Raw genomic sequence first — 24,783 nt, forward strand, 5'->3', positions numbered from 1 at the left:
CCGGGTGGCTGCAGGAGTCCGTGCGCCCCACGCCCCGCAGGCTCCACACCCCACCCCCTCAGTGCTGCATTTTCTCTCCACACCCAAGGGCCTCTTGTCACGTGGGGCTTTCTATCCCAGGCCTCCTTCCTGGAGATTCCAAGCAGGGAGTGGAAGGGGATATCTTTTGTCCAATAAAAAGGCTTCCTGATTTTTTTTTCTAGTTAGGCTCTTTCAGGCCAGTTTTAAATTCACAACAAAACTGAGGGGCAGGTACAGAGATTTCCTGTAGACCCCTGCCTCCTGACATGCATACCCTTCCCGACCATCAACACCCCACCCCCCACCAGAATGGTACATGCGTTAACTGACAGGTCATCACCCAGAGTTCACAGGTGACATCAGTGTCACTCTTGGTGTTGCACATTCTCTGGGTCTTGACAAACATATAACGACATGTAATCCACCCCTCTGGGGTCTTACAGAGTGTTTTCACTGCCCTAAGGATCCTCTGTGTTCCACCCATTTGTTCCCTTCTCCTTCCCCCAGCCCTTTGATTTTTTTTTTAAACCAGCCTGCAATTCTTTCTTTCTCTCTCCTCTCCCCTCCTCCTTCTTTTCTTTCTTTCTCTCTCCTTCTCTCCTCTCCTCCTTTTCTTTCTTTCTCTCTCCTTCTCTCCCCTCCTCCTCCTCTTCTTTCTTTCGCTCTCTGCCCCCGCTCCTCCATGCTGGGCCTTCACTGGGGTTTCTCTAGCTGCAGTGAACAGGGGCTGCTCTCTAGCTGCCGTGCGCGGGCTTCTCACTGGTGGCTTCTCTCGTGGAGCACGGGCTCTAGGGCAGGCAGGCTGCAGTAGTTGTGGCCCACGGGCTTAGTTGCCCCCGCGGCGTGGAAGATCTTCCCAAACCAAGGATCGAACTGGTATCCCTTGCATTGGCAGGAGGATTCTTAACCACTGGGCCCAGCACTTTGATTTTTAAAGTTGAACTGTTGCTACTTTGCCTGCAGTGCATTCCTAAATGATCTCGCTTTTCCAAGAAATCCAGCATCTTGGACTTTTGTTGGACTTGTAACCAACATGATGTCCTTTTGGTGTGGTTACAAGTCCACAGAGATTTACCACTTACCTAGCACTGTGATGGATTCGTTAACCTTTCTGAGACTCAGTTTCCCCATCTGTAAAATGGCCATAATAGTACTTCTCTAAGATGGCGCCTGGAACACTATAGCCGTGACATTTCATTTACGAGTGTCCCAAATGTGTCTACACCAGGAGTCCAGGGAAGGGCTCTGGGTGACGATGTTTGGCTCCTGTGGTCCTTCTGGGCAATGTCCTTCAACGAGATGAAGAAACCAGATTAATGCAGGAGGGCCTTGTGGGCGGCTGGGAGACCAGGAGCTTGTGGGAGGAAGAGACAGATAAATACTACCATGTTTTTTTTTTTCAGGAAATACAAGATTTTGGAGAGCATAAATGAATCGGCTTTAAAAACAACACTCGCCATGAAAGAAGAAAAGATTGCTTTCTTAGAAGCGCAGGTAGAAGAGAAAGCCAGCCTGAATCACCAGCTGCAGAACGAGATCCAAGTGGTAAGAGCAGCGTCCCCCCCACCCGCCCAGAGACAGGCCAGGGGTCGTGGCTGTGAGATTCCCGCCTCACTTTTCCCAGGCCCTCCACCTGGGTGGCAGAGGGGCGGCCTGGATGCCCGTGTCCTGGGGCAGGTGTTTGTGGAGAGGACACCCAAGGCTAAGGGGAGGGAGGAGACTGGCCACAGTCATGTAGCTGAAGTTGGGGCTGGGTCCTGGCGCTGCCCTTCAGTCCCCTCTACAGGGAATGGGTAACACGCAGGATGGAGGTTGTGTGTGCTCCCCGCAAAAGCAAAGGCAGGTGCCTGGCGGATCCGCTCCAGTGCTGGGCGAGGGGATGGTTTGGGGCGGGGGTCCCCCAGCTGGGCCCCTTCCTGCCCAAAGTCTGCTCTCCTGTTCCCACAGCTGAAGAAGGAGTGTGAGATCCTCAAGCAGAGCCAGGAAGGGGGGACGCAGGCGCAGAACTCTTTCAAACACCCCATGGGGACGTCGGTCGAGGGTCACCCGGGGAAGGAGCCCTGGGCGCCCAGCCACAAGGAGGCCACGATGGAGCTGCTGCGTGTGAAGGACCGGGCCATCGAACTGGAGCGCAATGTGAGTGGGGAGAGGCCGTCCGTGACCCGTCGCGTAGGTGGGACAGGCAGCAGGAGCTGTTGAGTTTGACGCAGGTCTCATCAGCCACTTCTTGTATTTCCTGGCAGGTCCTGTGAGCTCCTTTCCACTTGAGATCCCTTCAGCCTTTTTTTCTTTTTTTTTAAGTGAGCATTGTATTTATTTTAAATTGTTCGTTTATTTCTGGCTATGTCAGATGTTAGTCGTTGCACACGGGCTCAGTGGCGGTGGTACATGGCTTAGTTGCCCTGCAGCACGTGGGATCTTCGTTCGCAGACCACGGATCGAACCTGTGTCCCCTACCTGGGAAGGCGGATTCTTAACCACTGGACCACCAGGGAGGTCCCCCTTCGGACTTTCTAACTGAAAGGGTGTGTGCACGTCTTCCCTGAAGACGTGCTCTCTGTCTCCCAGCACATCCCTGGGCTTGGAGCATCTACACCCCCACCATTTCCATGGGGTTCTGTGTCTCAGTGCTCTGCAGAGTGTCGACCGCCCGTCCACCACGGTCCCCCACCTGTTTTCATGAATAAGATGTTATTGGCCCACAGACACACCCTCTGCTTCCACGTTGTGTGGAGCTGCCTTCCCGTGGGGATGGTGGGGGTTAGTGTAGAGGTAGAGACCACACGGCCAGCAGACCCCCAGATATTTGCTCTCTGGCCCTTTACAGAACAAGCTTGTCCATGCATGTCTAGACACTTGACGTCCTTTGATGTCCCCCAATGGCCTTATGAAGTAGATAGTGATGGTTTTCATTTGATAGATGAAAAAGGTGAGATAGAGTGTAAGAAACTCGACCCTAAGCCCTATACTGGTAAGGGACAGGCCACGACCACCACCCACACGTCCTAGTCCAGTCGGTGGCGTATTTTGCTTGGCCTTTATTCGCCTTGCAGAGTATGAACCGCCTTAACCTACCTGCTGTCACCCCTGAGTGGGATGAGGCTGTGGCCACAGGCCCTGACTCCTGTCCTGGGCAAGCTCACAGACATGCATTCTCAGGGTGAGCGACAGAAAACAGAGAGAAGCATTAAAGACAGAAAGCTTTACAGAGAGCAGCTGTAACTCCCGCTCACCCTTGCCTCACACTCACGTGCTCGGGTTCCTTGCAGGATCCCCGTCATGTGTATTCATTCCTATCATGAAAACATGGACAAAATTTTTTTTTTTCTGATTCTATTGTCTTTCTAAGAGGGAAAGTGTTACTTCTCTTACTTAATGGGTTCTGGCTTTGGCCCCCATAGCATCAACTCTTGAGGGTTCTCATTCCCAACAACTCGGGTCCCCGCTGCCAGTTAGCAGGTACAGAAGAAGTGAAGTGAAAGTCGCTCAGGCGTGTCCCATAGACTATATACAGTCCATGGAATTCTCCAGGCCACAATGCTGGCGTGGGTAGCCTTTCCCTTCTCCAGGGGATCTTCCCAAGCCAGGGATCAAACCCAGGTGTCCCTCATTGCAGGCGGATTCTTTACCAGCTGAGCCACAAGGGAAGCAGGTAGGACCTGGCGTCTGATGAGTCCCATGCCTTTCCCTCCCCCAGAATGCGGCCCTGCAGGCTGAGAAGCAGCTGCTCAAGGAACAGCTGCAGCACTTGGAGGCTCAGAACACGGCCTTCAGCAGCCAGATCCTGACGCTGCAGAAGCAGAGCAGCTTCCTGCAGGAGCACAACGCCACACTGCAGACGCAGACGGCCAAGCTGCAGGTGAGGGCCGGGCAGGCGGGCCCCGCGGGGAGGATGCTCCTTGTCTCTAGAGACCAGCCCAGCGCGCGCACGACTCCCAGTCAGCAAGACGAAGCAGAGGGAGAGTTTGGGGCTTTTTTTTTTTAGCAGATGCATTGTACACCATGGTTCCTAGTCTCAGGATCTTTGAAAGTAGTTTTCAGTGATTGAACACATGGCTGCCCAGGCTAAAAAAAAAGTTCATTTCCCTGCTTTTACTTGCAGTCTTGTCTGTTTCCCAAAATCTATTTCTTGAGATGTTCTTAGGAATTTCTTGGGAAAAGAGGTTCTGGAATCAGATAAGTTGAGTTCAACCAAGTCAAGCACATTTCTTCATCGTAGGACCTGGTAGAGTCTTTCTGAAGCAAATGTGAATTTTTCATCTCCATGAGTGAAATGAAGTATCTATTGAGAGCATCTAGCCAAATGACTGTTCTGGACCGTGCATTTTAAGATGTGGATATTTATGTACAGTTAATAGATTGTGAAAAAAATTAAGAATTATTCATTGCAGTTTCTGAGAAAGGGGTTTGAAAGTATGTAACTTATGGGTCAGGGATGATAAGCAAGATACTGGCAAAGATGTTGGAATTTGTTCTAGTAAAATAAGGAAATAGGGTATTGGTTTGTAGTTTTGTTTTGTTGGGGTTTTTGGTTGTGGTTGTCATATCTTTGTCTCATCTTGATGTTAAGGTAATTAATTCTGACCTCAGAATGAGTTAAGAAGTGTTTCCTTCTCTGCAGTTCCTCATAATTTTGGATGTTGGGTGGGTGTTCTGAAGCTATCAATTAAGTTAAGGTAGGTTGTTCAGGTATTCTGTATCCTCAGTGATGCTGTTTTAAAACTAGGCTTTTAAGAGTATTGAAAGATGGTATCCAAGGAGTTTATTCGTAGATAGGGCCTCATTTGCCACCGAAAGTCACATCTGTGGAGAGGCTTCAGGACCACGTGACAGTCTGTGACACCGTCTGGCCTCCCCCAGCCATCCCTCAAGCCCAGATAGAACTGTCCTCGGTCCCAGCTGGGTCTTTGCCTGCCCCCGGGGGGTCCCCGCTCCCTCCGTGTCAGCCTCCACTCCTGTCTCCCTCTCGGCAGGTGGAGAACTCCACCCTGACCTCCCAGAGCGCCTCACTCAGCGCCCAGTACGCACTGCTGCAGAGCCAGCAGACGGCCAAGGAGAGCGAGAACGAGGGCCTGCGGAAGCAGCAGGAGCAGCTGACGGCCGCCTACCAGGCGCTGCTGCAGGACCATGAGCACCTGGGGGCGCTCCACGAGCGGCAGTCCGCCGAGTACGAGGCCCTCATCCACCAGCACAGCTGCCTGAAGACTCTGCACCGCAGCCTGGAGCTGGAGCACAAGGGGCTCGCCGAGAGGTGCGTGCTGGTGGGCCGCCGGGCCAGGCCCCCCGGCTTTGTGTCCCTCCGTGCCCCTCGAGTCTCCTCCTGGCCTGCGGCTTCACACCATCTGGGGCACTGAAACTTTCCCCAAAGGGAAGTAAATCAAAGTCTCCCTCAGCGGTTCGGAGTGAGAGCAGCTGGAGAGCGAATGGCCAGAGGATCCCCAGGGAAGAAGGGGTGTCGCGGCCAGTCCTGGCTGAGGGAAACTGCTTGTTGGTGTGGGGTCCCTGCTCCCCTGAGGAGTCTCTTTTTCCCTCTCTCTCTCCAAACCAAGAATAAGGAGGAAGTTCCCCAGAGCAGCTCATGTACGCTGATGCCCTTCACCCCACCTTCTCAGTTCTTTTTTGGCCTTTCTTTTCTGAGCTACATTTTCTTTTTAACCTTTTGTTGTTGGGTCGCTCAGTCCTGTCCGACTCTTTGTGACCCCATGGACTGCAGCATGCCAGGCTTCCCTGTCCTTCACCATCTCCCGGAGCTTGCTCAAACTCATGTTCATTAAGTCAGGGATGCCATCCAACCATCTCATCCTCTGTTGCCCCCCTTCTCTTCCTTCTCTCAATCTTTCCCAGCAAGTCTTTTCCAATGAGTCAGCTCTTCGCATCAGGTGGCCAAAGTATTGGAGCTTCAGCATGAGTCCTTCCAATGAATATTCAGGGTTGATGTCCTTTCTCCTTGCTGTCAAAGAGACTCTAAAGAGTCTCCTCCAGCACCATAGTTTGAAAACAACTTTTCATTTTAAGTATATAGAAATTAAACAGAATGGTAGAGTGAAGCCTCTGTAGACCCATGACTGGCTTCAGCAGTGAGCGCTATTTTGCCATCTTTGTTTCATCTTTACTTTCCACGCTCTAGCCCTCTACACTTTAAGATAGAATTTACATACATTGAAATGCACAAGTCTTCACTTGGCACTGTTGACAGCTCGTGGGTTCTGGGTTTTGTGTACATTCATTCAGTCAGCCAGTATCGCCTGAGCACCTGCCCCGGCAGATGAGTGACTGTCCCAGGCTCCTGGGCAGGGGTGGTCGGACCCATCACACCTGGGGACAGGTGTGATATGCACGTGGCTCTAACGCAGGAGGGAGAGTCCCTGTAAGACTTGGCGAGGGTGGGCGGGGGGGTGAGCGGAAGCAGTTGTCCTCGTCATCCGCTTGTGAGATGGTCCTGCTGACAGTGCTTCCCTCGACTCAGCCTTACGACGCTCAGTGAAGCTGCAGTACAGGGGCATTTCATCACAGACCAAAGGGAGGGTGTTGAGCCAGCAAAGCTGCATGAGGGCGCCTGACGGTGCCATGGGCCGGGGTGATGGCGTTCATTCATCCACTCGCCTGGCGCTTCCTTTTGGCCTCTGTCTGGAGTCCTCCACTCGCTTGATCCACCCAGATTGCCATCCTTGAGGGCCTGCTGAGATGTCTGCTCCTGTAAGATGGCTCCTTCCAGCCAAACTGAGCATCTTCAGCCTCCTCTGCACCCTTCCGTATACATGTGATCCTTTGTACACACCTGCAGTGTGCTTGGTGCTGTGTCTAGACTGGTAGGGGAGGCACCCTACTTACTAACAACATGGTGTGAGAAGTGTTCACTCAACTCTGAAGCTAGCACAATGCCCAGCACTCACCTCTCCTGTTATGTGTTATAATATCTTATGGTATTTTTCATGTGTGTTCAGCAGGGGAAGGCTTTTGCAGGTGGAATTTGGACAGGAGTGCATCGTTGCTTTTCCTGTAGCCCTTGGCTCAATGCAGCACAGAGCCACTGTGTTACCCAGTGCTGGTTGGACAGGCTGGAGGCCCCTGGGTCTGTCTGTGGCAGGGCTCCAGGTTCAGGAGTCTGGGTACCTGGCGCACAGGGACAAAGGCTCTACATTCATTTCCTTTGACACTAAAATCGGACACTTCGTTCATTCTCCTAACACGTATTTATTGAACATGGTGCCTCCTTCCACTGGGGACTTGGTGATGAGCCAGACTTGCCCGGGGCCCTGTCCTGCAGTGGGGTGGTGACTGACGGTCAGAGAGATGCTGGATCAGTGCGCTGTCCCAAGACGCTACAGCAGGGAAGTGGGGGCCGGGGATCCTAATGGTCAGCCCATGGCCCTGATTTGTCAGACTTGGGATGACTTTTCCCAGAATCATTAACCTGCCTGAGAAAGATCACCCCAGAAAGCCAGGCAGAGCTGCATGCCCAGCACCGCATCAGGGACCCTCTGCCTTGCAGCTAAAGGCCACATAAATGTCTGCCTCTAAACAGCGGCCCAAGCAGATTTCGAGCTTGGTTCCCGCACAGGCACAAGTCTGGGCTCCAGTCACATGGTCCACTTACTGCTGATGGGGTGGGGGTGGGGAGTCTGGAGATGAAGACTGGAAAAGCCTGGACGTGGGGACTCTTGAGTCTTTGTGAGCTCAGAAGGTTCCAGCAGGTAGAAGGAGCAACCGGGGCTTATCAGGAACTCTGTCCTTGTGCTCTGCTGAGCTCCAGAGACAGCTGTGCAATGTGCCCTATGCAGAGACAGAGGAGGAAGTACAAGGAGGCACGTGGAGGGAGAGGGTGAAGTCTGGGTCAGGGGAGTGTCTGGTGTGTGAGTGTGAGAACAACTGGCCTCTGGTGGCTGCCTGGATGCTGCCCTTACCCCGGGAAGCCTCTGCTCCCCCGAACCCAGGGCAAAGCTAGACAAGAGTGAGAAGGGCTCCCCACTCCACCCCCTGTCCCCAGGGATTCGCTGCTTTATTAACTGTTACCTGTACTGGACTCCAGCTGTTTATTTTGTGATTTCTTTTAAATCTATTTGTGTTTAGTGAGCCTAGCTGAATAGGTGGCTCAGACAGTAAGAATCCGTCTGCAGTACGGGAGATTGGGGTTTGATCCCAGGGTCGGGAAGATCCCCTGGAGAAGGGAATGGCTGCCCATTCCAGTATCCTTGCATGGAGAATCCCACGGACAGAAGAACTTGGCAGGCTACAGTCCATGGAGTCACAGAGAGTCGGACACGACTGAGCGACTACCACTTTCTTAGTGAGCCACCTGGTAGCTTATTTATAATCCCTAAGAGAAGGGCGTAGGGTTCAGAGGACATAGTTCTGGAGTTCCAGGTGACCCAAGGGAGGAAGGCTGTGGTGACGGGGACCGAGGGGACTGTGGAGGTGTGTTGGGTGGGAGGAAGGGACCTCCTAGGTCTAGGGCTGGAAGAGACCCCCAAACCGCCTCACCCGGGCACTCCCTCCCTGGCTGCTGGCTTGGACGCTTCTCAGCCGCTTGTCAGCCGCCACCCTTAGATTGCCTGCCATCTAAGCCTCACTCCGCGCAGAGGAGGCTCCAAGGTCTTCCGGGGTGTGTGTTACCTGTGGGGACAGATGGCTGGGGAACGGGCTGCCAGCAAGGTGTCCCCTCCCGCAGGCACAGCGACATGCTGAAGCACAAGGAGGAGCTGGATGAGCTGGAGAAGGTTTTGAGGGCCGAGAGGGAGGCTCTGCAGCAGGAGCAGAGGACAAGCGCCATGGCCGCGAGCGAGAACCAGAGGCTGCAGGAGGAGCTAGACAGGTAAACACTGGGGCCCCAGGGCCCACCTGCCCATGGGCAGCGACATCTCACCCACTCAGCGCCCCCTGAGGTCAAGGGTGTTCCTGGCCATCATGTGTTTTACAGCTCATCATGCTAACAGCTGGTTGGTAATGAGGTCACCGGGAATGGTGCTGGGATGGAAGGACCAGTGTGGTACCTGGGACAGCACATCCAGTAAGCTGGCGGTCCTCACCTCCCACCCCGAGGTGACGATTATGTCAGCCACAGGCACATTCCTCATCTCATGGGTTCCCTGTTTATGAACTCACCTCCTTGCTCACGTTCATCTGTAAGCCCCCAGTCAGTGCTCATGGCGCTTTCGAGGACATGCCCAGGGTGCTGGGACATTCGAGGTGCCTGACACACACATATCCAGCTAAGGATGCCCAGGGTATTCAGTCCCAGCAGCCCATGCTGCAAATGAGCATCCTTTTCGTGACCTGTTTAGAATCATGGTTTTCGTGGTTTTGTACTTTTTGGTGACAGTTTTGCCATTCAACAACTTTCAACAACTTTTAACGTCTTTCATTACCTGAACATTATTGATCAGAGATGTTTCGGTATTCACTTACATAACAAATCACCAGCCACAGGCATTAGTTTCTGCAAAACTCCCCCAGGCAATAACATGAATGGCCCCCAGGTGGGATGCCTTCTCACGTTCCCAAGTGTGGGGCTGTGATGTCCACTACAGAGAGTGCAGGTGTGGTAGATAAGCTTCCTTCAGGCATGAGTACACTGCTGGTGGCTGTGAGCACATCACAAGCGGAAGCCACACTGAACGAGATGTGTCTTGACCAGCTGACACAAGCACGTGACCACATTCATGGAAACACCCCCACGTTTCTCCTTAAGAGCTGGTTTAGTGTCTCAGGGACCTTAGACTGTTACCACCAAGAGTAACAGGAATCTACAGAATCACCGTGTATGTTAGTTGCTCAGTCGTGTTCAACTCTTTGCGACTCTATGGACTGTAGCCCGCCAGGCTCCTCTGTCCATGGGATTCTCCAGGCAGGAATGCTGGAGTGGGTTGCCATGCCCTCCTCCAGGGGACCTTCCTGACCCAGGGATTGAACCCAGGTCTCCTGCATAGCAGGCAGGTTCTTAACCATCATAGAATTATCATCATCCATTTTTAAAAATATAGGTGAGGGAACAGACTGAGATTAAATGCCTCGTCCGGGGCCGATGCTTGTAGTCAATGGCAGAGACAGGATTTGAATCAGGTCTTGTCTCTGGCAGGGCCACATGATGCCGCTTCCTCCCCACGTCCTTGTGTTCATGGGTAGAGGACTGCAGGCTGAGGTGCCAGGCAGGTCAGGCACATGGGTGATGAGTGCCAGCTGTAGACCAGACAGCGAAATGGAGAAGCCACTTGGTCCCAAGGTAGTCAGCTGGGAGGCAGGCCTGGGGCTGCCAGATTATCCCTTTGTTTGTGCTTGTTGTCCTAAGAGAAGTTGGACATTTGAATGTTGATGTGAAACTTTCCCAATTTTAAATGTCAACCCCCTAATTCATTTAATCAGTGAGCCAAACGACTCATCGGTGTCAAAATCAAGTCCATGAGCCCCTGGTACTTTGAGCTTTCTGTTATACATCCTCCCCTGAGAAAGCCCAGTTAGATAATAGTTATGATGATGATGATAATTTTAGCAGATTTACATAATACCCCAGCATCTCATACTTTATTTATCTCGAGAGTTGAAATTAGAAAAGGAGCTTGGAACTGGGAAGAAGAGCTGAGCAGAGACAAAGAGTTTTAGAGCATCTTGTGGTTCAGTGTTTAAAAAAATCTTTGAACAGCAGAACCCTTTTTTCCAAGGAGGCACATATGCCAGAACCTTAATACAGAAGAGATCGTAACAGTGATGCTCTGTCGGAGTGGGTGCCTGAGCCTGCCTGTGCTGTCTGCCCCGGCGCAGGGTGGGGGTACCAGGGGTACCTTCACAGGACCCCAGAGAACCCAGCTTGAAAACCACTGGTTTTGTTCAACTCCCTTGTTTTGAGGCCCAGAGAGGTTGTGGTTTGGTCTAAGGTTGCACGGCTGGGACAAGGCCTGGGAGTGCTCTTTGGCCCTGAACCCTGTGGTTCTCTGCGCACCCCCCCACCCCCAGGGTCAATTTGCTGCACCACCAGCTGAAGGGGGAGTATGAGGAACTGCACACCCACACCAAGGAGCTGAAGACCTCACTGAACAGCTCACAGCTGGAGCTGAACCGCTGGCAGGCCCGGTTCGATAAGCTGAAGGAGCAGCACCAGAACATGGACATCTCGCTGACCAAGCTGGACAACCACTGTGAGGTGAGGCCTGGGGCTGGGCAGCGGGGCCCCGGGACATCAGAGCCAGTCCCCTGGGGTGACAGCCTTCCGGCTCAGCGGGGTCGAGATGGGTCCTCCTTGGCGCGTATGCTCTGAGGACGTGTGTAAAGGTGGTCCAGAGGCTGAAGAGGAGGCCAGAGCTGTCTGGGTGGGGAACGGACTCCTCGACTGGTCAGGATGCATGCAGCAGCACCATTGCATCTGATCTTTGCCTTTTGCAAAGGGTCAGAGCAGGTGCAGCGATACAGCCGCGTGCTGTGTTCCTCCTGCCCTCTTGGCTGTCTCCATGCTGCTCTTCCATTTCTTTTCATGTAGTAGCTGCACTCTTCTAGAGAAATGTCACAGGTTTTTCTTGTCTTTTTTCCTGTGCTGGGGTTTGTCTGCCTGACTCCTGATCCCGGGGTGGTCAGGTTGGAGCTTACACATGCATTCCCCCAGTTCCCAAAGGAGCAGAGCCCTGCCTTCTGGTGCACTCGTGTGGAAAGTACTGTGTTCAGCAGCAGACCTCTCTCAGATGGAGTTGTTTGCAGGGCCCGGGACAGTAAGACAGAGTAGACAGGGCAGGGAGGCGTGGCCGGGTCCCACCGCAGCCCCAGGATGGCCAAGACAGCCAGGACCCCGGACACAGCTCCTCTTGCCCTTTGTTGAGAAACACTCCGGCGGGTCTTCTCCTTTGAGCTTGCGGTAGCCCCGCGGGGCGTCGCAGCTGAGGAAGCAGAGGCCAGGGTGCTAAGACTCCCAAAGACACTCCGGGCTGGGACTGGGGCCTGTGGAGGAGGTGGGGGCCACAACACAGGCAGACACTTTCCCGGGGAGCCCTGCCACCACGGGCTGTGCTTCAGGGTCTCCGTGGGGACTTCAGGCCAGGGCCTGCTGCCACCCAGGCTGTCTGAAGCCAAAAAGCTAGTCATCTTGCTGTACACCAACCATCATAGACATACTCTGGAGCAAGAGCTGGCCGTCCTCAGCCCAAAACTCAAGTCCAGCCCCTAAACCTGTTTCTATATGGCTGTGAACTCAGAATGATTTTTGCATTTTATAATGGCTGAGAAAGTGAAAAAAAAAATTTTTTTTTTGTGGCAAGTGCAAAGGCACACCTATGCATATAGGTCTTGTCTCGCCTGTTGCAACAGCAGAGTTGAGTGGTTGCAACAAAGACTACCATCTGGCCTGGAAAGCCTGAAATATTTGCTGCCTGGCTCTTTACAAGAGAAGTGTGCTGACCCTCAGCTAGAATGGAGTTGTCTCCTAGAAATAATGATGTGGCTACCAGAGGTAATTTAAAATCGTCAAGTTAGCCACATTTAAAAAGTGAAAGGAAGCAGGTGGGATTAATCCTAAGTGATATATTTTGTTCACACATATACCTAAAATATTATCATTTCCACATGTAACTGCAAAAAGATCTCATTAATGAGATATTTCACAGCCGGTTTTTAGTTAAGTCTTTAGGACCTGCTATATTCGCCCTGCTCGTCTTGACGAGGACTGGCTGTGTTGTTTTTGTTTTTCTGGCTATGTTTTAAGTGCTCAGCAGCCACGTGTTGCCCACAGCTGCCAGATTGGGCAGTGGCCCTTTGGGTCCTTTCAAATTATCAGGAGTTGGATAATACTGAGATGGGTGTCTGCTTGTTTTCCTTTTGGCTGTGCTGGGTCTTCCCTGGTGCTCCAGCTTCTCTCTGGTTGCAGTGAGCAGGGGCCGCTCCCCACCTACGGTGCTCGGGCTTCTCACTCTGGTGGTTTCTTTTGCTGCAGAGCCCGGGCCCTAGGGCGTACTGGCTCAGTAGTTGTAGCTCCCGTGCTCTGAGTAGTTGCGACCCACAGGCTCAGTTTTTCCATGGCATGTGGGATCCTCCCGGACCAGGGATCTGCATTGGCAGGCGGACTCTTTACCACTGAACCACTGGGGAGGCCCGAAATGGACGTCTTGGTGCACGTGGCATTTTCCTTCTTTCAGAAGCTGGACTCCCAGCAGCAGACTCATGGGGTCACACCGTTTTTAAGACACTGTTGATCTGTATTTCAGCTGCTGTCCCGACTCAAGGGGAACTTGGAAGAAGAAAACCATCACCTCTTGAGCCAAATCCAGCTGTTGAGCCAGCAAAACCAGATGCTTCTAGAACAGAACCTGGAGAACAAGGAGCAGTACCACGAAGAACAGAAGCAATACATGTAAGGGACCCGGGTGATGGGGCGCCTGTCGACACCGGGATCCTGGCTTCCCTGTGCTGGGCCAGAACAGCCCCAGGGCCTGTCAGTGTCCTGAGGGCAAGGGCAGGCCAGCTTACCAGCTGTCCTCCTCTCTCTTGCCCTGAAGTGGTTCTGGGTTTCTGCAGGTAGTGGCAGTTGGCTTTCATTAGCTTTTTAAAGGCACTGCCCACTGCCAGAAGCTTCTTACTCTGCTTTTGGAGTTAAATGCACTTCTAAAAATACAAGCGTGCCACCAAGAAGTAGCTCAGGGAAAGAATTCACATCGAAGGCTGAGCACAGATCCCATCGCAGGACTCTTTCTGTCTCTCATGTCTGTGTTCGAAGAGCGTCTGGAGGGTGGGTGACCAGTGTGCCACGGTATTTCTTTCTCTCGGCTTTACATGGGCCCTGTGAGGTGCACAGCAATCTGGTGAACGGGAACTGGTGGGACTGATGGGCTATGACTAGAGCTGTGTCCATACCAGAGGTAGAGGAGCTTCAGGGAGACGGAGAAGGAAGAGATGGGGTTAACGCTGCTGATGCAGGACGGGGACCAGCAGGGCAGATGGCGGGGTGGGGAGGTGGAGCATGGCAGGGGCCTGGGTGCAGGGAACCTGGAGGAGCCCCCGCAGAGGAGGCGCCGATGCCTGGCTCACAAGTCGGGATACACCAGGAAGTGTTACAGCCAGACCAGCCAGACCTAGGAAGCTGCCAGAGATGAGCTCAAGAGGCTTGGTACTGAGATGTGGTACAGGCGTGAAATAACACAGGATGGGTCCATGGATTCAGGGGGTTTCCACCGCTCTGCTGTGGCGGTTGGACCATCCTTGCTGTGGGCAGGAGCGCCTGGCTGACTTGGGGAAGGTAGGAGACGGTTGTAGAGGGGCGTGGTCTCGTCCCAGCTCTCAAGTGTCCTGAGGCTTGTTTGTTATCCTCCCGGTTTCATCTCCACGTTCAGAGGTGGCTCACCACCTACCGGAAAATGCTTTGCATCAAAAACCACACCATAATTTTGGGAGTAGAAACAACCGTTGCCTGAAGTTGGCCCTCTGTAATCCAGTGGATGATAATCGCTGCAGACGCCGGGCAGGTGCTAACTAGAAGAGGAGGCGCCTGGACCCCAGGGGGATGGTTGGATGACAGTTCTGCATTAGAGAGCGTCTGCGGAGGGCCAGGGGTTGGCAGGCTTCCCAGAGGCTGCTTCGAGCAGAGCAGAGCGCTGTTCCGGGGAGCCGGGAGGGGCCTGGGCCTGCTCTCTGACTTTGCATGCATCTGTGGGGGGCGAACCCAGCCACGGAAGCCCTCCAGGCTTAAGGCCACGCGGCAGGGCCGTGAGGACAGAGAGACAGATCACAGGCATCGAGTCAAGGGGGCTGACTCAAACAGCGAGGGGTTGGGGGTTGGTGGTCAGGAGCCAGTGGTTCCCGAAGCTGCCTCTCTTCATGAGGAGCTCCCTTCGTGGGGAACGCTTGGAAAAGTCCCTGGTTTGGGTGGAAGCTTGGCAGCGCTTTGACAGAAAGAATCCTGAGCCGTTGCCTCTGGCCCAGAAGCCTCATTTTCCAGTGAGAAAATCGAGGGTCTGAGCTATGAAGACACCACCCAGGAAGTGAGAGGCTGGAGGGGACAGGAGTCGGTGGCCCTGTGGACAGTGCTGTATGGAGTCCGCCCGCGGGGCTCCCTGAGATAAAAGCACGCCCTGCGAATCAGGAAGGCCAGCGTCTCTCCCAGGAAGCAGAGGTGCTCTCTGGCAGCCTGAGGCTCAGGAGGTGTCTTTCTGGTCTTTTCTGCATTTTTGGAAATAGGAACTGGTTTTCAGCATGTACAAGCTGGGAGATTTTGCTTCATGATCTTGAGTTTCTGGCTTCTCTGGGAAATGAGAAGATCCCCCCCATCCCCCGACCCAGGTCTGCATTCATTCCTGCTGCTGCTTTCTTGCTGCTAAGTCGCTTCAGTCGTGTCCGACTCTGTGCGACCCTATAGACGGCGGCCCACCAGGCTCCGCCGTCCCTGGGGTTCTCCAGGCAAGAGCACTGGAGTGGGCTGCCATTGCCTTCTCCAGCCTTCATTCCTGCATGGCAGCCATCCCAGGTGGCTCACCATGCTTCAGGCCACCCTGCCCTCCCTGGTCTTTCCAGGCTCACTGTGCTCCTCATCTTTTCCTTCTGGCCCCTGGAAGCTTTCAAGTTTGTTTCCACAAAAGTGTAATCAGAAACCCAGCGTTGGAATGGGTCCGAGTCAGAGGTCTGCTTTTGCTAAGATGACTTTTTCCACCCTGATGCCCACCTAGCATCTGAGGGCACACCTCACCCCACCACCGAGGTCTGGTTGATATGCACGCCCAAGAGCTGGCCCTGAGTGTGACCCTGGGGTGTCCCATGTCCTGAATGACCAGGCTGGAAAGTCCTTGCTTCTGAGCTGGGTTTTCAGACGGTCAGGGGTTTGCTTCCTTGAGGTCACTCACAGCTGGATCCTGGGTGCTCGCAGGCCGCCTCAAGGCATTAGGACTTCCTGGGCCTGTATCCCATGTTTCCATTCACATATTCCTGACTCAGTGCCCAGGGTGGCCCACGTGACGTGTGCTGGGCCAGGTCCCAGGCCGAGCAGAGTGACTTCATTTGTCTGACTTAAACCTGACTTGATGGTCTGTCCCCTCTCTCCACAGAGACAAATTAAATGCGTTACGGAGACACAAGGAAAAGCTGGAAGAAAAAATCATGGATCAGTACAAATTCTATGATCCTGCTCCAAAGAAGTGAGTTGCCTTAAGCTTCAGGGGCTGAAACACAGAACAGCCGACATTCCTTGTTCACGCTCAGGGCGGAAATGGTAGCTGTCCAGGAGCAGCCCGGTCGTAGGGCCGGTGTCTTCCATGCTGGCAGGCCACCTCTGTGCACCTCCGTCCCACAGAGGGAAGAGTTTAGAATTTCTTTCAGCCCTGTGCTGGGTTGTAGGGCTGGCTCCGTCCCCTGAGGCTACTGGCCTCGTCCATCAAGCACCACTTCTCGGGGCCTGGGCTCCAGGAGTTGGGCCCTACAGATAGTCCTGGCCCAGCCCAGCCTTGACGTCAGAATCACTGTGCATCCCTAACGGCCTCTCTTTTAAAGTCACAGAAGCACAGAGGTTCAGAACCTCAGTCTCAGCGTTCCCTGTGGCAGATGGAGACACTGAGGCCCAGATGCAGAAGTGGAGTGAGTTGTATAAACACAGTTCAGTGCTGTTCAGCGCAGGAGGAGAATCTGGACGTGGTTCTCTTTTCGATACAGCAGAAGCCTTCTCTGTTTCCTGTTAGCTACAACTTTTATCACTTACTCATTATATTCCCTGTTTTTCATTCACATGGCCCGCTCTTCACTGCCCTCTGCCACCACGCCCAGACTCCTGGGTGCCGGGAGTGGTCAGGGAATGCCAGCTTATTGTTAACACTCCCTGTGAACCTTAGCAGGGAATGAGGAGGAATGTGAAGCTGAAAATGGCATTTTGGCAGAAAAATGGCCACCTGATAGATCAGATTAGCAGAGCACTTCTTTTATTTCACAGAGGTAAACAAGAGTTAATGAGCTGCTGCTGCTGCTAAGTCACTTCAGTCGTGTCTGACTCTATGTGACCCCATAGACGGCAGCCCACCAGGCTCCCTCGTTCCTGGGATTCTCCAGGCAAGAACACTGGAGTGGGTTGCCATTTCCTTCTCCAAGGTGGCTCAGTGGTAAAGAATCTGCCTGCCTATGCAGGAGATGGGGATTTGATCCCTGGTCAAGAAGATCCCCTGGAGAAGGAAATGGCAACCCACTCCAGTATTCTTACCTGGGAAATCCCATGGACAGAGGAGCCTGGCAGGGCAGTCCATGGGGCTATAAAGAGTTGGACACGACTTAGCGACTAGACGACTTCCCTTATGGTCCAGTGCCTTCCAATACTGGGGTTGTGGGTTCAGTCCCTGGTTGGGAAGCTAAGATCCTACATACCTCCTGGCCAAAAATCCAGAACATAAACCACAGAAGCAATATTGCAACAAAGTCAAATAAAGACTTTTAAAATGGTCCACATTGGAAAAAAAAAAGGGGGGGGTGGTTAACGGACGCACTTGAAGTTCTGTCTTTGCAAGAGAGTAGTGTGGATTTCTGCACCCATACGTGGTTCCGCCATCCCTGAGCTGTACCTGATTGAGAATTCCATTCTGTCTTCTGAGCCCCAAATACAGTGCCATTATTCTAAACCCGTTACTGGCCACCTTCCCAGGCTGGTGATGGGGACACCAGCCCATGTTAGGACACTGTACCCTGTGATCTGCTGGAGCAGGCGGTGAGAGTCGACTGTGTCCTAAAAATCTACTTCTCATTAGGAAAAACCACTGGATTGGAGCCAAAGCCTTAGTCAAACTCATCAAACCAAAGAAAGAGGGTTCCAGAGAACGCTTGAAGTCAACCACAGACAGCCCTCCCCGGCAGCTGGAGTCCCCAGACCCGACCTTGCCATCTGCTTCTCAGCCGCTCAGATCTCAGCCCGAGAACCCCGAGTCCACCCCATCGAGCTCAAGCTGCCCAGAAGAACGTGACGCCCAAAACGGGCCCCTGGGAAAAGGTAGGCGTGCTGACCTGGCTGGCGGAGGTGGGCCTAAGGGACCCTCTCATTGGACGGGGTAGAAGGAGGTGGCTTGTAGATGTGCACATGTGCGTGTAAGAGCCTGAAAGGGGTGTGTTAATAGCCAGGAAAGTATAAACCCATGTCGTCACTAATCCCATAGATGATGAGAGGCACTCAAGCCAAAAGTGGTCCTACAGGCACCAGAAGCAAGCTCAGTAGCATAGGCTTGGGGGTTTCCTTGTGCAGGGTAGAGATTTAGAGTAAGTTGTCTCTGTAGGGACATCCCAGGCACATTTCATAAATAGGCACATACGGGATCTCAGCAAGTCCGTGTGTGGTTTCAGTCTTTTCTTAACTTAGAAAGGCAGGCGGGCTTTCTTCTCAGCCTGACCTGGCCTTCGGTCCTACCAGCCAGGGCGCTTGGCTTAATCTTTCCATGAAGACTGTCGTGAGTTTGCCAGAGGTTCTGAAATGGACTTCTCGTTGAATGTGCTTCATGTCATCAAATCTAAGAGGCTATCAATTATAAACTACACAATTACTTTACCTACCACTGGCAATCCAATGATGCAGAACTTTACCACTGAGAACTTTTACCATGTTCTGGTTGACAAGCTCTTCTAAAGGACTTAATTAGATAGATTTTTGTGTACACACATAAAAGGAAAATATAAACAAAATGTATTGGTTGAGGCAGCAACAATTTTGTCACCGTTGCGTCTGGACACCCCTGCCCCGCCCCAGTGGTGACTCTTAAGATACTGTGGGAGCTGCATCCTGATTTCAGTGATGTTAAGATTTGGGGGTGGAAGATGTACATCTTAGAACTGATTAAACACGGCAGTTACTTCAAACATTGTTCAGTTTCCAAATTTACTTTCAAATATCATTGCTCGGATTATTTATACCGAACCTACAGCCTGAGTAAATTTTTATGAAAGACACCAGGACTTTCTGAAGATCAGGCCTGTGCCTGAGACACCCACGTTCTCAGGGGTAGGGGTTGACACTATAGCACTAACAGCCAGTGACAAGCCACCCTCTGCTGAGTGGGACATGCACAGGCCTTTCAGGAGGCCACGCTCACCACTTCAGGTACTGTTTTGTCACTTTCAAGTGCACAGGAGCAAGTGCTTTCACACATTGTTTGGGGACTAACGTTTGCACTCCCATTCTTTGCAGGAGGTCAGATTATGTAAAAGGCTCTTGTTCGGGTCAGTGATGATGAAACTTAACGTTTGTTTTCATCTAGGCAGGTTCTCTGGCCTCTAGTGTTCATGTTGGCTATTTAATTGTTTTGATATTCATCACCTCAACTTGTATTAAAGTTGGCTTAATGAACTATACCGGAGCAGGTTGCCATTTTCTCCTCCAGGGGAATCTTCCCCACCCAGGGATTGAACCCACATCTCCTGCATTGCAGGCAGATTCTTTACCACTGAGCCACCAGGGAAGTCCTCAGTTAACCATAATCAGCCCGATTGAGTCAGGAAAACGTTCATGGGAAAAAATTGCTTGTACCAATCCATGAATGAGCAAGTCAGCGATAATTATTAATAACAGCAGCCATTCACTGAATGCCTTTTTGGGGGCAGTCAGCACCTTTTTAATTTACTTTATCTGCCTCATTTAGTCCTAACTGCCCTGTGAGGTAGGCATGATTAATCATCCCCTTTTCAGAGCTGAGAAAGCGAGGCTTAACAAGGTGAGATACTTGCTGCTGTAATAAGTGACAGAGCTTAGATTTGAACACAGGCCTATTAACCCTGGAATCTGAGCTCTTCGCCACCAAGTGCACTGCCTGCAGTGAAAGCTGATCAAACATGTTGCCTTACAGAGATGTTAGGCATGCCCCCAGCAGAGCTAAGGGCCCCAGTATCACATCAGTCCCTTACCTATGGTGTGAATATTGACCACCAGGTGGCGCTATGGAGGAAGAAACAATGGAGGTTTTGGTTCCAAATTTAATTCTAAGTCAGAAATTGGATGTATTGGTTATGTTTCTGTATGACCTGTTCAAAAAGTTAGACCAATTGTCTGCTCCAATAATTTTTATTTCTGATAAAAATTAGAAATAATTTAAAAGTCATGTATTAGAAGAAAAAAAGTGAAAAAAGTGAAGTCGCTCAGTCATGTCCAACTCTTTGCGACCCCTTGGACACCAGGCTCCTCCATCCACGGGATTTTCTAGGCAAGAGTACTGGAGAAAGGGTATAGTAGTTCTTAGTGTTGAGGGCTTTGGAGTACGAAAAAGAGGTATTTCCATTATTTTTTTAACTCATCCTGCCAAAAAAGGTTATTTCAGATGTATAAGAATTATTGGTGAATAATAGTCAGGTAAACTGTTTCATTACAGCAGGCCAGAAAAGTGTTGTTTCCAAGGTCTTTGAACAGGAATGAGAGTAACACGTGAGCCAAATTGTCAAGGAGTTGGTCATTAAAATGGATGAGTAAGAGAAGCTGGGTCCTAAATTAATGAACATTCTTATTTAATAATTTAACACATTGAAATTGAAAATCATCTAAGCCCTTGGCTCCTTGAGCAATATGTAATTCTCTTCACGTGCTGAGTCAAGTGTTGGCACTAAGATGCCGCTAAATTAATTAAATTGAGGCAGAGCATAAATGATTCACTGAGTCCTGATTCCAGTCTTGTCATGGTTTTTGTTTCCATCTTTCCTGCACTGGATTCTGATTTCCAAAGTACATTGAACTAATTTAGAGTTACGTGTTATTATTCATTTCATTTATTTGTTGTGTTTTTTTTTTCTTTTTTCCTTCCTCTCTCGGGTTATCCTGGGGATAACGATTTAGCAACTCAGCGCAAAAAGAGTCCCTTTTTGAGAAGCAAAAGCAAGGACAAAGACAAGTCTCCAACGGCCCACCCGGCTCTCTCTAAACGCCTGCGGTTCTGGTCTTCCTCTGACATCCCATCCTCTCCTAACGAGTCTCTCCCCTTTTCAGAAATCGGAGACTTCTAATCCTTTTCCTTTACCATGTGTCTTCATCGTGTATCCTCCTTCATTTCTGAAATTCAAACAAACGGAAAAAAAAAAAAAACAGTACTTAAAAGGCCAGATGACCCCTAGCGGACCCCTCCTCCCAACCCCAATTCCAGGCCAGACTTTAAAGTAGCCAGCGTGGATTCTGATTTCAAAAGAGAAGATGAGTTGCCACCCTCTGGACCGTTTCTCCAGCACAGCACAGTTGTAGGGGTGCCTCGGGACATCCGTGCCCAGGTCCTGGGGCCAGGATGTCCGTGCTGAGTAAGTCAGTGGCCGTGTGCTGCCCACCCCTCGCGCCTGCAGGCTTTTGTCAACGCTCGAGAATAAAGCAGAGCTGGTCAGTTGTCGCTATGCTTCCTAAAATATAAAGCCTCTGTCAAGTGACTTCTTTTTTTTTTTTCCTTAAGGCTTATCTTGAAGCAGCTAAATTTAAAACCGCTGCCCTTTTCTCCTCTTTCTTTGTCAGAGCCCCGAATTGATGGCTTTTGCCAAATAGGGTCCTTTCTAGAGGTGTTGTATCTTTTGAAGGATTTACTGTGCTCCGTTCAAGCGTTTTGAATAATTGCATCGATGATGCCCAGCCAGAGGCCAGCCCAGAATGAAGCTTTATGACTGTGCTGTCGTTCTCTGAACATCTCGGGTGCTGAAGTTAAACCAGCAGTGGGCAGAAAGAGCATCATCAGCAGGCCAGTCACGCCCAGAGCGGCAGAAAGGCTGGTCGAGACAGGCCTTTAGCTACTGCAGTTTCTTTCTGTCTTCAATCATTCTTGATCCATCTTCATGATTTTTGCCACCTCTGTCCATCACCTGTGTGGTCACTGACATATTTCCCCTTGAACTGACCCACCATTTCCACTTAAATTTATCCTCAAAGGATAGATTATTACCTGTACTGTAAATGGAGAGCCAGTACCATTAAAAACAAGGTAATTATATAAAAAAATAAGTCCACACGTATTGAAATGCTGAAGCTGGCTGATGTGGTACCGACTTCCTCTCTCGCTCGCCGCCTTGGGAACCCTGGACTGCTGTGGTCCCAGCCCCCCGTCCTCTGAGCTTGCTGCTGGAACGGTGCTGTTTCTCTGCTGTTTGTGCTAACTGTTTGGTCATCTCCACCTCCCTGCCACCCACTCCTCCTCTTAACTTCACCTGTTGGATGTCTGCCCCATGCATCCCACCAGACTTGAATCTTGCTTCTCATCAAGGTTATCTTTCAGAATCCAAATTCTACCTTGATTTCAAGTCATGATAAGATGTAGGCGATTAAAACTTCACCATGAATCCAGACTTGGAGTGGCCGAGGGGCCGGCAGGGTCAGGTCCATGGAAGAGGGGAGGGGAGGGGCCAGAGAGCCCAACAGTGGGCAAGGCTCTGGGTCTGCAGCCTTGGGCTGCCTGGAGTGAGATGCCATGGGAGATAGCATGGTCCTAATGCTCACAGGAACTCCAGCTGCGTTCATTTCTGTCTCGTATTTGGAGAGCCCATCCCCTTTCTTACTACGAGATAGGTGGAGGGTTGGATTTTATAAAAATATTTTTAAATAGGATTTTACTTAACTTTGACAAGAGTAAATCTTCATGGTAGAAAACTTCGAGATTGCAGAAAAGCATAAGACAGAAGATAAAAATCCTTCTGGTAGTCTCACCATGCAAACATCAAAGATCTCTTAAATTATTGTTAAGGTGACAAGAAACTTTTTCCTGAGTTTATAAGTGAAGCCAGTTGGCAAGATGCACATCCTGGACCTTCAGAGCCTCAGGTCGCAGTGATCCTGAGCAGACATCTACCAGAATCTTTTTTATTTTAATTTTAGATTCAATTTTTACTGGAGAATAGTTGCTTTACAATGTATTAGTTTCTACCGTACAGCAAAGTGAATCAGCTGTACATATACACATATCCCCTCTTTTTTGGATTTTCTTCTGCCAGGATCTTTTTGCATCAGGGATTTGCATGATACACAGTGCTAGGTGGCAGGCGTGCCCTGTAATTAATATGTTGGACTTCTACCAACATTTTCTTTGTCCTCCTGAGTTTTTCCTTTATTGTCTCCCAGCCAAAATTCCAGGGCTTGCAGTATGGCCCATCAGTGGAGCTGGGGTCTCTGATACAGGCCTGTAGCCAGGGCCCTCCTGTTTAAACCACAGCCCAGATGCTCAGCCCACATGCTCGGGCTCAGCCCAGATGCTTGGAGGTGGAGCGTGGGTAGGGGGCAACTCAGCTTTTCGTCCCTGTGGTCTGTGTGCCCTGCTGCCCTTGCTTCTAGGCCTCCGTGTGGTCGCCCAGCCTGAGCCCAGGATTCTGCTGCCCCGTCTCTCAATGTCCTTTTCTGCCCCAGGCCCTGGGGACCTAAAGCCAAAGCGAGGGTCCCCGCACCGAGGCAGCCTAGACCACAAGGACGCCTCTGCTGACCCAGCCATGAAGCCCTGGACCCTGGAGCTGGGCCCCCGGCCCTGTTCGACCTCAGCCATCACTACAACCCCTTCCAGCTCCAGCTCCCTCTCCCGGCACCCAGGCCGCACCAAAGGTGAGTCATGGGCCTCTCCAGAAACAAGAGGGCTGAGCATCTGGGGTTCAGGGTCCTTCCTAAAGACCCCAGGCTCTCAGTGGGAGAAAGGGTCCCAGGCTGAGAGGTAGTGAGCAGGGTGGTTAAGTTGTGGGCAGGCTCTGGCATCATCCAGACACGGGTTCAGACTTCAGCCCCGCCTGCCAGCTGGGTGGGTGACTCTGGACAGATAAGAAGCCTGATCCCAAGCCACTGGAGGGGAAGCCCCGGGACCCACTCCCACCACCACCATGCAGAACTTGGTGGCACCAAGTAGATCTAGAAGGGAGGTAAGCCAGCATCTGGGCTAAAAGGAGGCATCCTCTCCAGCCCACCTTAGTAGAAGTCTGGAGGTTCCTTCTCTGTGGAGGATACACAAGAGGGTTTCTGAACCAGAGGTGGGTTGACAGAGTGGAAGGCAAGTTTCCCAAGTAAAAAACAAGGGGGTTGTAGGGAAGGATTTACAAACTGAAGGTCTCCCAGGTTGCCAGTAGCTATGCGTGTTCACACCTTTAGACATGAGATTAAAATATTGTCCCAGTTATCTGATCAACTTAAGAAGATCCTAGCTGAATGTCTCCATCAGTTCTTGCCGGGTGAAGCCCAGCGACACCTCTAGAGCCTCTAATAGCAGAGACCGAAACCAGAGTGAGAGGCAACAGTGAGACATCACGGGAGTAAACAGACATAAGCACGGAGATGGAAGCTTTACAGTGCCCGTCATTAACATAGTCAGAGATGAGCAAAGCTGTTGCACCCATGAAACAAGAATAGGGTGTTAAGAGGGGGGAAAGTACTGGGAAATTTAAGATACCCAGATAGAGAGGAACAGGTAAAGCTTAAAACCAAAAAAGACCTTCGGCTGATAATTTAAAAATAGGAGATATCCAAAGAAACAGCTAAAAGGACTGGAAGTAATTGCCTCTGAGGTGTTAGAAGTTGGAAAACAATAAGTGGTTATTTTTCACAGTAATAGCACCCACTCTGCTCTTAAAACCAGGGGCTTACACAACCTTGGTTTGACAAGCAAAGACAGACAGGGTCCCTGCCCTTGTCCCGGTTGCTTATAAGTAGGAAGCCCCCCAGGGGAGAAGGTGAGTGGGGTGGACACAGGAGAGGTGGGCAGCCTCTCCCCACTGCTGGCAGTCACTTACTGTTGGGCGTCAGTGGAGCTGTGCGGTGAGCTGTCTGGGAGAGCCATGCCCTGAGCCTGCGTGGCAAGGGTGTCGGTTTTCCACAGCCATCAGTCCCCCCTGGTTTCTGGAGCTCTGGGGTGCAGAGGCCCTGCC

The 24,783-nt window shown here is 51.5% G+C and overlaps 1 protein-coding gene across 2 annotated transcripts in view; it reads left to right on the forward strand.

Moving 5' to 3' along the window:
• The window catches only part of CCDC88C (coiled-coil domain containing 88C), a 145,781-nt gene that overhangs the window by 109,113 nt on the left and 11,885 nt on the right, over positions 1-24,783 (forward strand). For both annotated transcript variants that reach the window (XM_040256634.1, XM_040256635.1), the window contains exons 17-26: positions 1,425-1,566; positions 1,969-2,157; positions 3,719-3,880; positions 4,995-5,272; positions 8,690-8,833; positions 10,969-11,155; positions 13,200-13,345; positions 16,026-16,115; positions 17,703-17,941; positions 23,288-23,476. In XM_040256634.1, the coding sequence (XP_040112568.1) occupies positions 1,425-1,566; positions 1,969-2,157; positions 3,719-3,880; positions 4,995-5,272; positions 8,690-8,833; positions 10,969-11,155; positions 13,200-13,345; positions 16,026-16,115; positions 17,703-17,941; positions 23,288-23,476 (1,766 nt within the window). The remainder of the gene's footprint in view (positions 1-1,424; positions 1,567-1,968; positions 2,158-3,718; positions 3,881-4,994; positions 5,273-8,689; positions 8,834-10,968; positions 11,156-13,199; positions 13,346-16,025; positions 16,116-17,702; positions 17,942-23,287; positions 23,477-24,783) is intronic.

The sequence above is a fragment of the Oryx dammah genome, unplaced genomic scaffold (genome assembly GCF_014754425.2).
Source record: "Oryx dammah isolate SB20612 unplaced genomic scaffold, SCBI_Odam_1.1 HiC_scaffold_16, whole genome shotgun sequence".
Classification (NCBI taxonomy): domain Eukaryota; kingdom Metazoa; phylum Chordata; class Mammalia; order Artiodactyla; family Bovidae; genus Oryx; species Oryx dammah.